General features: G+C 47.6%; 1 protein-coding gene across 4 annotated transcripts in view; it reads left to right on the top strand.

The window, feature by feature from the left end:
- Positions 1-14,911, top strand: part of HIP1 (huntingtin interacting protein 1) — a 165,039-nt gene that overhangs the window by 109,948 nt on the left and 40,180 nt on the right. For all 4 annotated transcript variants that reach the window (XM_019546425.1, XM_019546428.1, XM_019546427.1 and 1 more), the window contains exons 5-7: positions 1,856-1,936; positions 9,243-9,319; positions 9,887-9,948. In XM_019546425.1, the coding sequence (XP_019401970.1) occupies positions 1,856-1,936; positions 9,243-9,319; positions 9,887-9,948 (220 nt within the window). The remainder of the gene's footprint in view (positions 1-1,855; positions 1,937-9,242; positions 9,320-9,886; positions 9,949-14,911) is intronic.

Here is a 14,911-nt window from a genome sequence, read left to right as displayed (position 1 = left end):
TTGCATGCCAGTCTCTCTGGCTGTCTTTACAGGGTGGCAAGTGATTCCCAAAGACAGGAGTTGGGAATGAAATGTGGGTGGGGTTATGCAAATGATGGCATGAGAGCTGGGGAAAGGAGTAGGAGGGTAGGATTGAAGGTGGGGTTATGCAAAACGCCAGGGAATGGAATGGAATGGAATGGAATGGAATGGCGGCTGCCTCTGCCTTATTCCCCCCATTCCTTCACCATCCTCCTCCCTTCACCCTCCACTCCATGCCCCCTGGCTACAGCACTTCACGTGGGCTTTTTTTCTTGTGGGTAAGTTTACTTATTTATTTTTGCAGTAAGCGCACCAAACGCATGGAGCCTGTACTATTTTATAGAGCTGCCTGAAATCGCAGTTTCCACAAAAATTGTGATTTCAGTAGGACCCTACATATATCATATGCTGTTTACAGTCATTTCCTAGTTGATATGAAGGATAACCCCCTTTTGCTGGGTTTTTATTAGCATGCCGGTTGATTTATTTAAAAGGTGGTAATGAGGAAGGTATAGATACCAGTAGAGATGCACTGATACATCGGTCTGATATCAGATTGGCACTGATGTAAAGAAAATTCATTGTATCAGAAATCAGCCTGATGTGGCCAATAATTTGGCCAATAAATGCCTGTGCATGTGAGCAGCAGCATGTAAGCAGCAAGGAGCACAGCCCAGCATCTTGGAGAGCTGTGTGCAGCTCGAAGGTCTGTTGTGGTGGAAGGGGAGGGGGGAGGGAAGGGACTTGGGGGTGGCGGGGGCAGATCAACACCCCCAGTGATGAGGAAGGGAGTGGAGCAACGGCTGAGGCAGGCACTGCCCAGCCAAGGTGGCGCAGGGCATGGGGGCATGGCTCCAGCTGTGGGCTGTGCCAGGCTGTTCCTGGTCATGGTGGCTGAGCTCGGGGCAGGCAGTGGTGGCGCTGGGAGGAGGGGCTATGGTGAAATTTGTGGTGGCTGCAGCCCCCCACCCCCGGATCCCTCTTCCCAGGGCTGCCACCACCTGGCCCAAGTGCAGTCCTGGCCCAACCCTCCCCCTCCATGCACTGAGAAGAGTCCAGCACAGCCCTGACCCCAACCCACAACTACAGTCCCCTTCTTGCACACAGATCTGGGGGTACACGCCCCCCATGCCCTCCCATGCCCCTTCCCTTTCCCCTCCCTGTCCACCACAACAGACTTACCAATTGTACACAGCTGCATCAGAAATCAGATCGGTATCAGCCAATATGCCTCCTTAAAAATCAGCTATTGGTATGGGGCCCCAAAATCGCTATCGGTGAGCCCCTAGATACCAGTAGTGTCAAATAGGGCTGTTGGTGTCAGTTGCATCATGTTCAAGAATATAGCCAATTTGAGAAATCAGGAGAAAATGTCAATTGTAGTTAGGGTGTACAAGTAGCAGGGAAACTGGCAGAATGGTACAAGAAGTCTTTGTCCTATAGGAAGTGTCTTGGGAAACGAAGCTCTGAGAGCAAAGGCGCCTGGCCTGTGGATAGTTTGCTTTCTTTTTGTGCATTAGAAAGATCAGTGACTTTAAATATTTGACTTAGATAAATACATGGTGGGAAGGGCAGAGGGACATGCACAGCAGCTGGGCACAGAAACAGTTTATGTACTGGGACATGAAAAGAAACTGAGATGAGGAGAACAGGGAATTATAAAGAACAAGCAGAGGTCTCATTGGTATGACTTTTTGATCTGAAAGGTAATATGTGATTCCAGGTAGTTCAGCAAAGAAAGTACATACCTCTCCTGCCCAAAGCAAATTGACACCAGGCATCTTGCTAGCATCACACTTAAATGCTTCATCACTTGATTTCTTCTCTTCCGCAGGGTCATCTGAGTGAGGGCTATGGACAGCTATGCAGCATCTACCTCAAACTGCTGAGAACAAAAATGGAATTCCATATAAAAGTGAGCCTGCTTGCCCATTCCATTTCCTCCTCCAAACAGATTATTTTTTAGGTACCCTCTGAGGCATTGGGTGTTGGCTACAGCCAAGGCTATGGATTGTGGCTGTGATGTGCCAGTGCGCCTGCTGGGACCGAAGCCGGAAGTTCCTGGCTAAAGGGTCTTGCCCTTCTGTTCCGGGTTAGGCTGATTGCTGTATCTGGGGCCAGGAAGGAACTGGTCAGACTGGTATGGACTGTGGGGATTTTTGTCTTCCTCTGTAGTAGGGGGGATGGGCCTCTACTCAGGATCTCTTGAGCATACATTGACAACATTTTATAGAAGCGGGACATTGGCTGCTGTGGTTCCCCTCCTTTACCTGTGGCAGGTTTGAGTGTTAGGTTTGTGTTGCGTCAGGACTGATGGTAGTCTTATGTAGAGTTTAGATTACAGTTTGTATAGGATGGTTTAGATAGGGATGGTAGGATGTTAGAGTCCCTTCCAGCCCTACTTCTCTATGATTTGACAGTTTTATGATTCTACCCTGGTCTGGTTTCATTCAGTGAATGAAAGGGGCTCCTAGAAGTTCCACTCCTTGGGTTCCCCATGTGTCCATGCTTCTCTATTGGGAGGTAGGCTGGAAAGCAGAGCTATCACTCATATTGCACCACGTATCATTTGCTTTTCAGCCAGCGCATGTCCTTAGCAAGTTAGAACTGAGCCCTCTACTGACCTCTAGCTCTGGAGATCTAGAGATGATTCTTGCGGTCCTTTGGGTTAACTGTTAGCATGATGTTGTAGAGTCTTGTGTGTTGCCCACTCCCAAAGCCAAATGACCCTGCTGGGATGTAGAGTACTATCTTGGTTCAAAAACTAAAACTGATCCTTCAGTTTTTGGTACTGTGTCCTGCTGCATGTGCTGGTTGGCTGGAGGGGCAATCTGTGAAATCAGTTGTTGAGCTCCATGCTTCATAGCATGCTCATTCTTAGTTGAGGTCTCTGCCAGGAAATGCCAGACCTTGTACTGTTGTTTGCCTTTGCATTGCGGTACAGCGTTCCAAGCCAGCCACATACTGAGAGAGCTGGACATTCTACCCCAGGGTGGGCAAAATGCGGCCTGGGGGCCCCTAAAAAAACAGCCTTTCTATCCGGCCTGTGGGGCCCCTAAAAATTTAGAAAATTAATATTAATCTGCCCTGGGCTGCCTGTCATGCAGCCCTCAATGGCTTGCCAAAACTCAGTAAGCAGCCCTCTGCCCAAAATAATTGCCCACCCCTGTTCTACCCTGTGGTAGAGTGGGCTGGGCAGTGTACCAGTGGTGCTTTGGGAAACTCCTTGTATGCTGAAACGCACACATAAGTTGTAAAATTACATGAATGCTGTGAGTAGTGAATGCAAAACCTAACTACACAAGGAAGCTAGTGCACAGTAAACTGGAGCATGAATTTACAGCACAATCTACTTGTACTGACCCCCCCGTGGAGCTCCCAGGGCACACTGAGGCCCCTGGCAGATATAACATTTATTGTGCAATCACAATGTTAATCACAGGATAAGCTGTAACATGTGACATGTTTAGCCAATTTATTGCACCCTACAATGGCAAAATAGCCATTTTGTAGCAATTTATTACACCCTACAATAGCAAAATCTGTTCCATATTTTGGAACTTAATATGGAGCATCTTTGTGGCTGGTTTGTATGGCACATTAATTTGAAAGTGTAGCATGTTATGCCTTGCCCTCATCAGTTTCTCTACATGCCTCTTAAACTGTGGGACTCCACATTGGACAAAGTATCCCAGCTGAGGCCTAACCACTGCTATGTAGAGTGGGTCTGTTGCCTCTTGTGGCTTAACATAAAATAATGCTGTTGATGCATCCCCAAAAGTGAATTTCCTTGTCTGTAACAACATCATACTGCTATCTCAAGTGGAGTTTGAAATCCACTATAACTTCAAATCCTTTTCAGTAGGGCTCCTGCCAAGCCAGTTAGTCCCATTTTTTATATTTCTGCATTTGGTTTTTGTTCCCAAAATATAGTACTTGACATTTGTCTTTGCTAATGTCTGATGCTCTGCCAACTGAGTTATCTAATCCAGGCAATTAACCTGCACTTGAATTTCAGCTGTGCAGTTGTAAAGCATTTGCTCCCAATGACTCTGAGCAGTTGGAATAGCATAATTCTGGCTGACTTTTTACCTATCTGAATTCTTGTGCCCAGCATCTCCAAAGCTCCCCCAAGCAGTGCCAAGACCCTGTGTCTTCCTTTTGTACCAGTGTCTAGTTTCTTGCATCATAGTTGACATGCTCTGCTGAACTCAGTACAGAAAGAGTCCTTATGTCTTAGTTCTTCCCTGGGATTAAAAGTAACCAGTGGAAAGGAGCCTTGCGTGGTTTTGGACTCAGGTGTGAGAGGCAACTTTCTCTCCCTAGAGCACTGCAGCATTTGGGGTCTGCAGAGATGTTCCTTCAGGTAGGTACCTCCTTTTCCCTAAAAGGAAAGGAGATTAATAGCAGGCAAGGCCTATGACATTAGGACTTGTTTCTCCCTCTGGATCTGTCAAATCACAGACATTTAACTTCTTGAAGCAGGCTACAGGACCAAGCTTTTCTCTGGTTGATGAGTGTAGATGGAAGGCACTCTCTATATCACAGTCATTAAGGGGTTCAGTACAAACCGACTGTTATCATCCTAATCCAAGGAGGTGACTACTGAGTTGCCCAGATGCTTCAGTACTGGGGACATGAACCATATCTAGTTTCTTCCCAGAGAACACTCCAAGTGTTCATCCTCTGAGTATCATCTGTCTGAGAATGATACTTGCTTGTCTGAGTTACTTTTTATTATCCCCCTTCCAGGCAGCTCCCTGCATTGCCTTGTTCTTTCACTGTCCCAGCTTCTGTTGGAATGCTGAGCCGCTGCCAGACTGCAAGGCCTTCTTCTCCCCTGAGCCCTTAGCACGCTCAATTATTCTTCAAGTAGAGCTGGTGGCAAGCATGCATTGATGGAATGGGGGCATCCCTTGTGCAGTGCAGCTTCTCCCTAGTGAATCCATCTCTAACTGGCAGTAGACCACTGCACACAAATGTAATACCCTCCCCACAACCTTGATTCCCTCCCCTCTAAATACTGCTGTGCAAGGAGGGAAGCAGATGTGTCCTTAGGGTTGTCTAGTTTGGAACATTTTACCAGTTATCTCCCTGTGACCACCCCACATGTGAACACTTTTACTCTGCTATAAGAATGAGAACTTTCAGTATAGCTAAACCTTCCCCAGTGACAAAAGTACTCCAGGATAGCTGCATTGGTCTAAACTCACCTCTTGGGTTTTAGCTTAAAAAGTGCCCAAAGTCCTAAGACTTTGCTGTTGAAGAGGGAAAGTCAAGTGGTTACTGAAAGTAACTCTTCTGGGTGATCTGTCCCCTAGGCAAAAAATACCAGCATGTAGTCAGGAAGTTGGACACCCCTACATATTCCTCTATGGGAGGTATTGGGTAGGGGAGTGCAGATAAGAGCTCTCTGGACTCTTACACCAAGATACTGCCTCCCTGGGTTCCTTTTCTCCATGGCAACATTGCTCCCTCTGGAAATCCCACTGACAAAGGCCCCAGCACAAATGGAACCCATGACACTTTATCCTGGTTTGCCCAGCAGCAGTCCCTACAAAGACGCAGATATGGATTCATGGGGGACTGACACTACAGAACAACTTGTGCACACCTGCAGGGGCTGGGGTCTACAGAAAATGACTGGATATGTGGGATCCTGTGACATTGAGAAGCATCCCATGATGCCATTGCTTCCTTTGTCCATACTCCCTTGCTGACTTCCCTGGGTTGGATCCTTCCATGAGTGTTAGCTGAGAAGAGGATCTGGTCAACTGTTCTCAAACAGGGAACTGAAACCTAGACAAAACACCTGCTGGAAGCCTGATCTCTATATTCATGTGCCTGGGCTTCTCTCTGAATAGCACAAGAACTGACATGCAGTAGGTTTCAACATCTGCTTCACGCTATGCTGCAAGGAAATACAAGCATACCAGCGCGGTTCATGAGGCTTGCTCTTCAGGAATAATGCCTGCCCCAGAAATCTATGCTAGACAACACCACAAAGCTTCTTCAGGCCTTGGGTTCAGTCCAGCCCTTTTAACCTGGCCTGCCCATGGGCATCCTTTGTCCACAGACTCCCAGAAAGTCCAGTACATAGTTGCTTGTGGGGAAATAGAGCTGAACTGCAGCCCTGTTCTCCAGGGAGCAAGCAGTGCCCCAGTCCATAATCTGATTCCATGTCTCCCCACTCAGTGCAGTTCCAGGGTTTCAGAAGTCTCTTCCAACTTGTTACTTACAGTAAGAGTTTTCTTTCAAGAAAAAGATTAAAAATATTGGTCAAATATGCTACAACTTTATTGCAGTTAAATTCAGGCTATTGTGTTGCCTTTCATCCAGCCTTCTGGTAAGATTTTACACTTTGACTGGTGTCCACTTGCACTCATTAAACATCCCTGAGCACTCTGCTTATGAATTGGAACAACAATCCCATTGCCCTGGCTGTATTCCAATGTGGCTAATTACTGGTTTCATACTGATAATTGCATCCCATCCCAAACTCAGGCACACTGCTGCCATGAGCAGTTCAAGGTGCACCATTCACACCAAGGGTGGATGCTAGTCTCCATGTATGTCACTGTGTTCTTATGACAGTAGGTGTTATATTAACACTTTTTTTTCTTAAATTGGCACTGGAAGGGTGAGCATGGACTGGCATGGGTGAGCAGAGGACTAAGCCAAACTAGGTCTCTTCCCTATCTCTTTTTTGTTTGTACCACAAACTCGTTTTGCATGTGATTAGAGTTGAAATGCCCCACAGCTTGAGCTGGGTAGGAGAGGTGTTGTGGTTTGCGTTTTGGCTGCCGTGAGGTCTGCCGTTGTATCTTCTAGCCAGTTTGCCCAATTGTGTCCCATTTAAAAACAACCTTGGAGGGTGATGGAGAAAGTATTTATAAAAAGAAATCTGGGTGAACCATTTGTGTATCCTGAGAAAGAAAGCATGCATGTGCTGCTCATACTGCTAAAGCAATCACTTCCTTATGCCTGTGGTATTAAAAGGAAGGATCATCTCTAATAAAATAATGCAAAGTGTGACTTCCTTCTGTATGTGTTTAAAAATAATACTGAGCACTTGCACAGCAATTGTCTCCATGTATTTTAGAGTACAGTAACCTGTGATAATAGCTTGCTGCAGTTTATGTGGCACTTGGGCAATATCTGTTTAAAACTGCATAACCTGCGTATCCGCTAATGCAGTATTTTTACCCATGAAAGTCTGCAGAAGATAATGCTGGGGGAGTCCTGCAACAATAACAAGACTCTGGGGCTTGTATACATCCATAGACTGTAGCCCAGTGCTTGCAGGATCTGTGGTATGGGATTACACTGCACCGTCACGCAGTGGGGGGCGGGAGGGTTTTGCATTACCTCTTGGGACTCTTTATTATAATTACTTTTAATTGGCTTACTGCGTAAGAGGGGCCTGACTCTCAAACACCTTAATCTTCCTAAAATCTAAATCTAATCAGAGCTGTATAGTCCTCCTTTGAAACCATCTGGAGAGGATAATCTGATTATCAAGGTGACGTGCAGAAGAGGCTTCATCTTCTGGAGCAGTGGCACCAGCTCCTCCCCATGCACACAGCATACAGACCCTCCACATGGTCATTACTTCTGCAGCTAGGAACATCCTGGTTCTTACGAAATCTGACTGAAAAGTATCAAACAAACAGGCTAGATGCTGCTCAGCTGATGTAGTTGCCCTGCTGGCCTGTATCCCTCTTTTTGCAGGACCATAGGACCAGTAGTCTAGACATGAGTACAGAAAACTGGAGAGTCCAACGGAATGGTAATGAGATAAGGATCTTTATGGGTCTAGCTCAGCCATTGCTTTCCCACTAGCTGTCTGATGGCCAGTTTGACAAATTGCTGGCCTCTGTTTAGTTTCTGGTGAGTAATTTTCCAGACCACATTTAGAACCTCTGAGTCTCATCAGGGGCCACTGGGGACTCTACTCCCCTCTTACCCCTAGGGGCAGGGTTAGGCAGTCATTCCTGGCATCCTGCCAGGAGCAGGTAGCTCAGCCTTTTTAGAGAGAACCTTTGGACTCAAGGGCCCCCTACATTACTTTTGGGAATTGAGCAGCACCGGATTTTAAAAACTAATTTAACTATTACAGTGTTTATCTCTGCAGAGGGGTGGGGGAACAGCCAGGCAGTGATGAGCCAGAGCCTGCAGTTATCTGCTTATCTCCTCGCACCTCACAATACCCTTTAAAACATCTTGCAGTATCCCAGTTGAGAATCACTGCTCACTAGTTGGCCAGCTTGCCTACTGGTCTCTAAGACCTCAGGCCTATCCTGGAGACAGCAGCAAGTGGCAGGAGTCACCAGTCTATTCAGACATGCTTTGGAGAAGGATGAGTCTGTGCTGAATTTAATTTCCCTAGATGTGGCGATCTCTTTCCTGGGAGTCCCTCTCCTCCATCAGGCCTCAGAGGCTCTGCAGAAGCAGGAGCAACCTGTACAGCCTGCTGAAGGAATGTGAGCAGTCGGTAGTGAACAAATACTGTTGTGGGGCAGGGAGGAGTGAGAAGGAGTTGCCCTCAAGTGGAGCCCTGAGCTTTGTCAGGGCAGAGTTCTCCCATATAGTCCTTTCTAGTTCAGAGCAGCACTGCTGCATGAAGTTGCACTTTGCTGAATAACCTAGGGATGGCCATTTAATGTGCTGTGCAATGTGCTAGGCTTTGAATACTGCTGACCCATGATACTTGGATAGGCGGAAACCTAGTGGCCTTAGGTTGCTGTCTAGTTCACTTGAGCCCTATAATGCACATGTTCGTTTAATGCAGTAGTATCACCCTGCATTTAATATGACTCTTTGGCACTCTTGATGGACCCAATGGAGTAACTCGTAAAAGCTAAGGAAGGAACATTGGCTGATGGGTCTTCCTCTAAGGGGAGGAAGTTGTTCTGTGGAAACCTGAGCAAAGCACAGCAAGTAAAATACAGTCCCCTTCCTTACATCCCCAAGTTTGGGAGCCAGTGTTGTACCATGCCTCCACCCAAAAAAGAAGGAAACTGATCTGAACCTTTGGGTGTCAGAGGCTGTTGCCTTTCACATGTGAGAAAAGGGGAGACTGATGATGCTCGTACTGGAAGCCATTACCCTCAGTTATCATCAGAGTTGCCTGCTTGGTCTCCACTAAGTTCAAACCCAGAGCAGTAGTGTTCCCCCAGAGACCCTTTTCCTGACTCCCTCCTCTTTTTCCTCCTGTGTAGAACCCTAGGTTCCCTGGCAATCTCCAGATGTCTGACCGGCAGCTCGACGAGGCGGGAGAAAAAGATGTCAATAACTTGTAAGTCTGGCATATGTGAATTGGGGCACTATGAGGAACAATTTCAGCCAGTTCAGAGGACCCAAGTTCAGGGGGTGCCATGAAAGGTCTCCATAAGCAACCAAATAGTCTGTGCCAGCCTGCTGTTTGCTTTTTCTTGCTTCCGTGGGGGAGTCCTAGGCAAAGCAGCTGGCCTGTAATAAAAGCCTTGATGTCTTGGTTGGGTTCTCTTTGCTTCCTGGCCACAGTTTTGTGACTAGGAGTGATCATGACTTGTTAAGTCACAGTGAACTTCATAGACAGGGCTGTCTGTAACTGAGCTTGAAATGTGCACCCTGACAGGCTGCATTTGAGAACTGTGCTACCATGTGTGCCCACTGACTGGTGCTAAGATGTCCCTTTTGAGTATCCTTTATAAAACAGTACTGTGGTATTCTACAGTAATGGCGAGGTTGAATCCCCTGCAGGGCCTTTGTGGGTGGGAGCTGCCAGGTGGACTACTCCCCCTTCGTCCCCCTCTCCCTACACACAAGGCTTTTTATGGATGGGGAGGCTTCTTTTGTAATGCTCTTGTTCTGTTGTTTCTAGTTTCCAGTTGACAGTGGAGATGTTTGATTATTTGGAGTGTGAGCTGAACCTGTTCCAGACAGGTAAGACTCCTACTTCAATTAACTAGCAGCTTGTTCTGTGTTGTTGACATGCATTAAAAAAAAACACAAGCAAACTTGTGGTCTGCCCTTCTGAGAGAAGCTCTGGTAGCAAAATGAAGACAAGCATCTATGTATGGGAGTGAGTTTAGACTTGGTGTTCCAGTTTAAAGGTGTGTGAATTTGGTGTCCCAGTTTAAAGGGCCGTGTGTGTGCATTTGTACTCATTGGGAGAGGTGTGGGATTACCTTTTGGGGGGACATCAGTATCTGTGTATCTCTGGCAGGGGGTGCATATGTGTGTGTCCTTGAGTCTATGCATCTCCTACTGAGTTTCAGGCTACAAGAGAAGAGTTGACTGAAAGCATCTAAGCTCATCTGTTTTCCATGTGCTTCACCAGAGTTATTATTAGCTGAAATTATTTCATGTAAGAGAACCTGTGCCTGGCTCTTTCCATTCCACCTTAAACCCAGCATTTCCACCTTCCCTCCAGCAGCTCTTCTGCATCCATGTTAAGTTTGCAGGAAGCCTCTTGTACCTCATATCACTCTACACTTCCTCTCTGTGTCCTCCATGTTTTTTTCCCTGTCTCCAAGTCTGTCACTCTGTCAGCCTCCTAGGGTTTGATTTCTTCCTTTCTCTTGTTACCTCTGGGTGTTAGGGTTGGTTATGGTTTTTACTAACACTTTTCTTGTTCCAGATGTATCAAAGAGGTACTGCTGCACTTCAAAGTTTGCTGTGGTAGAGGGAATGCAGCTGGTTCTGTGCTGCATGCTCCTACAGGTTGTAACTGAGTGAGAGAGAAAATAATGAACCTGTCTGTATGATCAGGGGCTCAAGTGCTCAGCTGTAATATACCTCTGTGCAGAGCCATAGGATTCTGTTTTGGAGCAAATTAAAGCAGCACCAGAGCAATTACCTTTTTGATGTGCTGTATAGGGCCTTGGGCCCTGTTGCTATATACATAGACGATGCATGTAATGACCTTGCATCAGGGGTAAAGCAATTTGTCACTGCATGGGGTGTTCCTGGAAGGTGTGATTTAATGTAAGAGAGGTAACATAGTTGGTTCCTAGCACAGAGGGCTCTCAGAGGAAGTGCTTGATTAGTCAGAATAGTACAGTCACCTCTGTGCTAAAAGCTAGAGAAACCGGGCTAGTGTACAGCAGAGATAATGCAGCCATGTCTCAGTGCTGAAGGGCCTGAGAGGCTGTGCTACTACGTGTTTTATGGAATGCAGTCATGGCCCTAAAAGCAGACTCCAGTGCAGTATCACCAATGAATCTTCTGGCAAGCAGCTGCATATATGCTGGAGTATAGTGGAGGTAATGCAGCCAGCTGCAGGTTGTCAGAATCTGGGCTGGGATATTGCTGAAGTGACCTGGTCATGTCTGTTAGTGGTTCACAGCACAGTTACTGAGCAGAATAGACAGTTATGCCTGTGTGTCATTTTCCCAGAGGCTGTGGTATAGCAGAGATGATGCTTTTGTCCCTTATGGGAGTTGTGGTTTGATATAGCTTGGGTAATGCAGAGATTCTTGGAGGTGCACGGCTCAGGTTGCTTGATGAGAGCTAGCAGGAGCAGTTCATAAATTCTACCATATCTCAGTACTCTTAGCAACTTTGTGTCCTGATAGAAGACGACAACGTGATCATGCTATGGAGCAAGCTAAGAATGGGCAAGAAAAACAGATGGGTCCAAGGATCAAACGCCCAACAGCAAGTGATCCTGTTGCAGGTGCTGGAGGAGGTTGTTTCCCCATAGACCAGTGATTCTCAGCCAGGGAGTCATGGCACTCTGGGGTGCCTTGAGATCCTTTCAAGGTGCTACACAATGTTGGTACTCTTAGATTTGCAAACTTGATTGAAAAGATAAATCCAGAAATTTAAAATAGGAATCCATAGTGTTAAAACATTCTGACCTGTTGTGGGCTTTCTGAGTTGTTTGAAACAAAATAATTGCTCTATTGCTTTTCTATAGTAAAAAAAAGAGTGAAAGCTAAGAACTGATATTTTTTTGAGGGGTACGTTGAGTGTGTTGAGGCATACCTTGCCTCTAAAAAGGGTGACAATGCCTGTCTAATATGTGTAGTCAGTGGAATCTCACTGAACTGAACAGCCTCTTCCATCTGAGACTCTCCAAGTACAGTCCCTGGTACCAACTGGGTTTTGGTCCCCCACACTAGGGTTTTAACTTGCTAATGCAGGGAAAGCCTGGGATCATAGTCCAAAGCTCCCCCTGCATTGGCAAGTAGGGACTAGATCTCAATTGTGCCTTAATTCCAAAATCACATGTTCTGCCATGCAGATTGGGCAAATACTAATGAACTGAGCCTCCCAGTGTACAAGATGGTAGAATGAGGGATATGGGGCTGTTCAGGGACTTGACCGAGGTCACAAGGCAAGTTTCTGGCAGATAGAAGACCTAAATTTCCTGACCATCAGCCCTAGGCCTTTAGCTTTGTGATCCTTTCCTTTCCCCCACATCCATGAATCACTGACTGCTGTCTACAGTGCAGCAGTACAAATGCAGTTGTGTCTCCAAGTGTTCTGAGTTCTCTGTATCCTCCCTACAATGTCTCTGCAACCATGCATTGCATCTCTGACACTCCTCCATGCATACTACAGCTAGAAGCTTTTTAGTGATGGTGAATTTCAGCTTTTAGCTGTTAGCCCAGGAGTGGGCAAAATACAGCCTGTGGGCCAAATCCGTCCCACCAACTGACTGGATCCAGCCCACAGCTGTATTCTCAGCGCTCTACGTGGGGCTGAGCCCAACCTGCTCCGGCCGGGGCAGCCAGTGCCACGCTCCTTCCAGCCCAGGCCCTGGCCAGCGCACAGCTTCTGGCACGGCTGTCGTGTCTACAGCTAGCTGAGTGCTGCTTTGCTCTCTTACCTCCAGTGGAGACCGCCCAACTGAAGCATCCTCCCACTCACCTGCCCAGAGCAAAGCAACAGGGGCAGGGGCAGGAGGAGGAGCCACTGTTGGAGGCAAGAGGAACAGAGCAGCACATGGCCAGCTGGAGCTGCACCGGGAACAGCCAGGAGAGGCTATTCTGCTCCCCTCACTTCTATTGGTGGCTCCTCCTCCTACCCCATCTGTGCCTCTCTGAGCAGAGTGGGGAGAGGGAAGTTTCAGCCGGGTGGTTCCTGCCCTACCACATGGAGCTCCAACACCAATTCCTGACTGCCTTTCACCTGCTCTGCCCACTTGGTGTGATGAACAGCCAGCCATCTGCGAGCAGGTGGAAATCTGCTGGGAGCTGGAGTCAAAGCCCCACCTGTTGGGGCAGGAGCCACACAGCTGAAGCTTCCCTCCTGCCTGCCCGCGTGCCCGGAGCAGCATAGCAGGAGCAGGGGGAGGAGCAGGACCAGCAGCTGCAGCTGGAGGTGATTAGAGAAGAACAGCCCCACCAGCCCGGGCCCTAGCTAGCGTATGCAGCTTCCAGATGTACCAGAAAGTGGAGCTGTTCTCAGTGTGACTCCAGCCAGCCATGTGCTGCTCTGCTCCCCTCACCCTCTGCAGCAATTCCTCCTCCTGCTCCTGCCCCTTCTGCATCCCTCCAGGGGGGAAGGCAGGGAAGCTTCAGCCTGGTGACTCCTGGAAGTGAGGGGAGCAGAGCAGCACGCCGCTGGCTGCAGCCACACTGGGAACAGCTCCACCAGAAGCTGCATGCTGACAGGGGCCCATGGCAAAACTGGGGCTGGGGCCAGCAGCTGCAGGTGAGAGCATGGCATGGGCTGCCCTGGGTGGGACTTGGCTCCATGCAGAGTGCTGCGAGGGTAGCCACTGTCCAAGCGAGCTCTGCTGCATGCACTCCCCACCTCCCCCTCCCTCCCCTCACCCCTGGCTGGCTCCCAGGCATCCCCGCCTTCCACACACACCCATATGTCGCCCACACCCCTCGTCTCCCACCCCCACCATTCCCATGCAGGAGGTGGATCACACCCGTCCCATTGCTGGACACTGCTGCAGGGGTGGGAGCATGTGGACGCAGCCGACAACAGCATATCAAAACTCACTATGTGGCCTTTGGGCCCAAATAATTACCCTGTATTAACCAAGTGAATTAAGTAGGAATAATATCAGTTATACCCATTTACATTTCATTAGTGTACTTTAGCTTTTGATTTACTGTTAAAATGCCTTTCAACCTCCCTCATAATTATGGAGGTTGTCAGTTCATTACCTTCTATGCTCTGAAGGGGAGGGCAGGTTGGCAGAATTTAAAATAGTTCCCTAGGGCATTAGTACACATGCTTGTGCCTCAGTGCCGGATGCTTTTAAAAGCATGTGGTGCTGCAGCACGTGCAGTTGTATAAGCAGTGAAATGCATGTCAGTGCTGAGAAAATGGCAGCAGCATGCTTTTGAGCTAAAACACATTGAAGGTGTTTTAGTTCAAAAGTGCACCGCTGTCATTATCTGCACGCTGATACTCATTTTGCCACTTACACAACTGCACATGGTACAGCTCAGTGCATGTCAGCTCACATGTGGAGCAGACTTACTTAATCTAGTCTGCTCCAACCTGCTGGATCCCAGCTTATTGCAGGACAAAAAGGTATGTGTATAAATGCCTCTAGGTCCTGAAGCCTGAGCACGGCTGAAGTTCTTATTGCCCTGTGGTGTTCAGCATTAGGTGAGGTAAGAGCAGGCATGAGAGGTGCATTTGTACGACGGTCCCCAGGGAAAGATATAATGCTCCTCCTTGGGCCTCTGATATACATTACATTTAAGACACAATCAACAAGCTAATCACACCTTACTTAGTAACCTGGCCACGTGTGCAAGTCAATTTAAGGTGTAATAATACAGTAAATGAGCCACAAAGTAATTCTGCACATTATATGTAATAGATTTGTGGCTCATTTTTCATCATGCCTTAAAGTGAATAAATGGCCAGTTGGTGCTGGCCCATGGCAGATACCAACATTGGGATGGGTTTCAACACAGACAAGTGCAAG

This window comes from Crocodylus porosus, unplaced genomic scaffold (assembly GCF_001723895.1).
Source record: "Crocodylus porosus isolate Cpor-Errol unplaced genomic scaffold, CroPor_comp1, whole genome shotgun sequence".
NCBI classification, from domain to species: domain Eukaryota; kingdom Metazoa; phylum Chordata; order Crocodylia; family Crocodylidae; genus Crocodylus; species Crocodylus porosus.
Note: the sequence above shows the minus strand (reverse complement) of the source record. Positions and strands in the feature narration are given on the sequence as shown.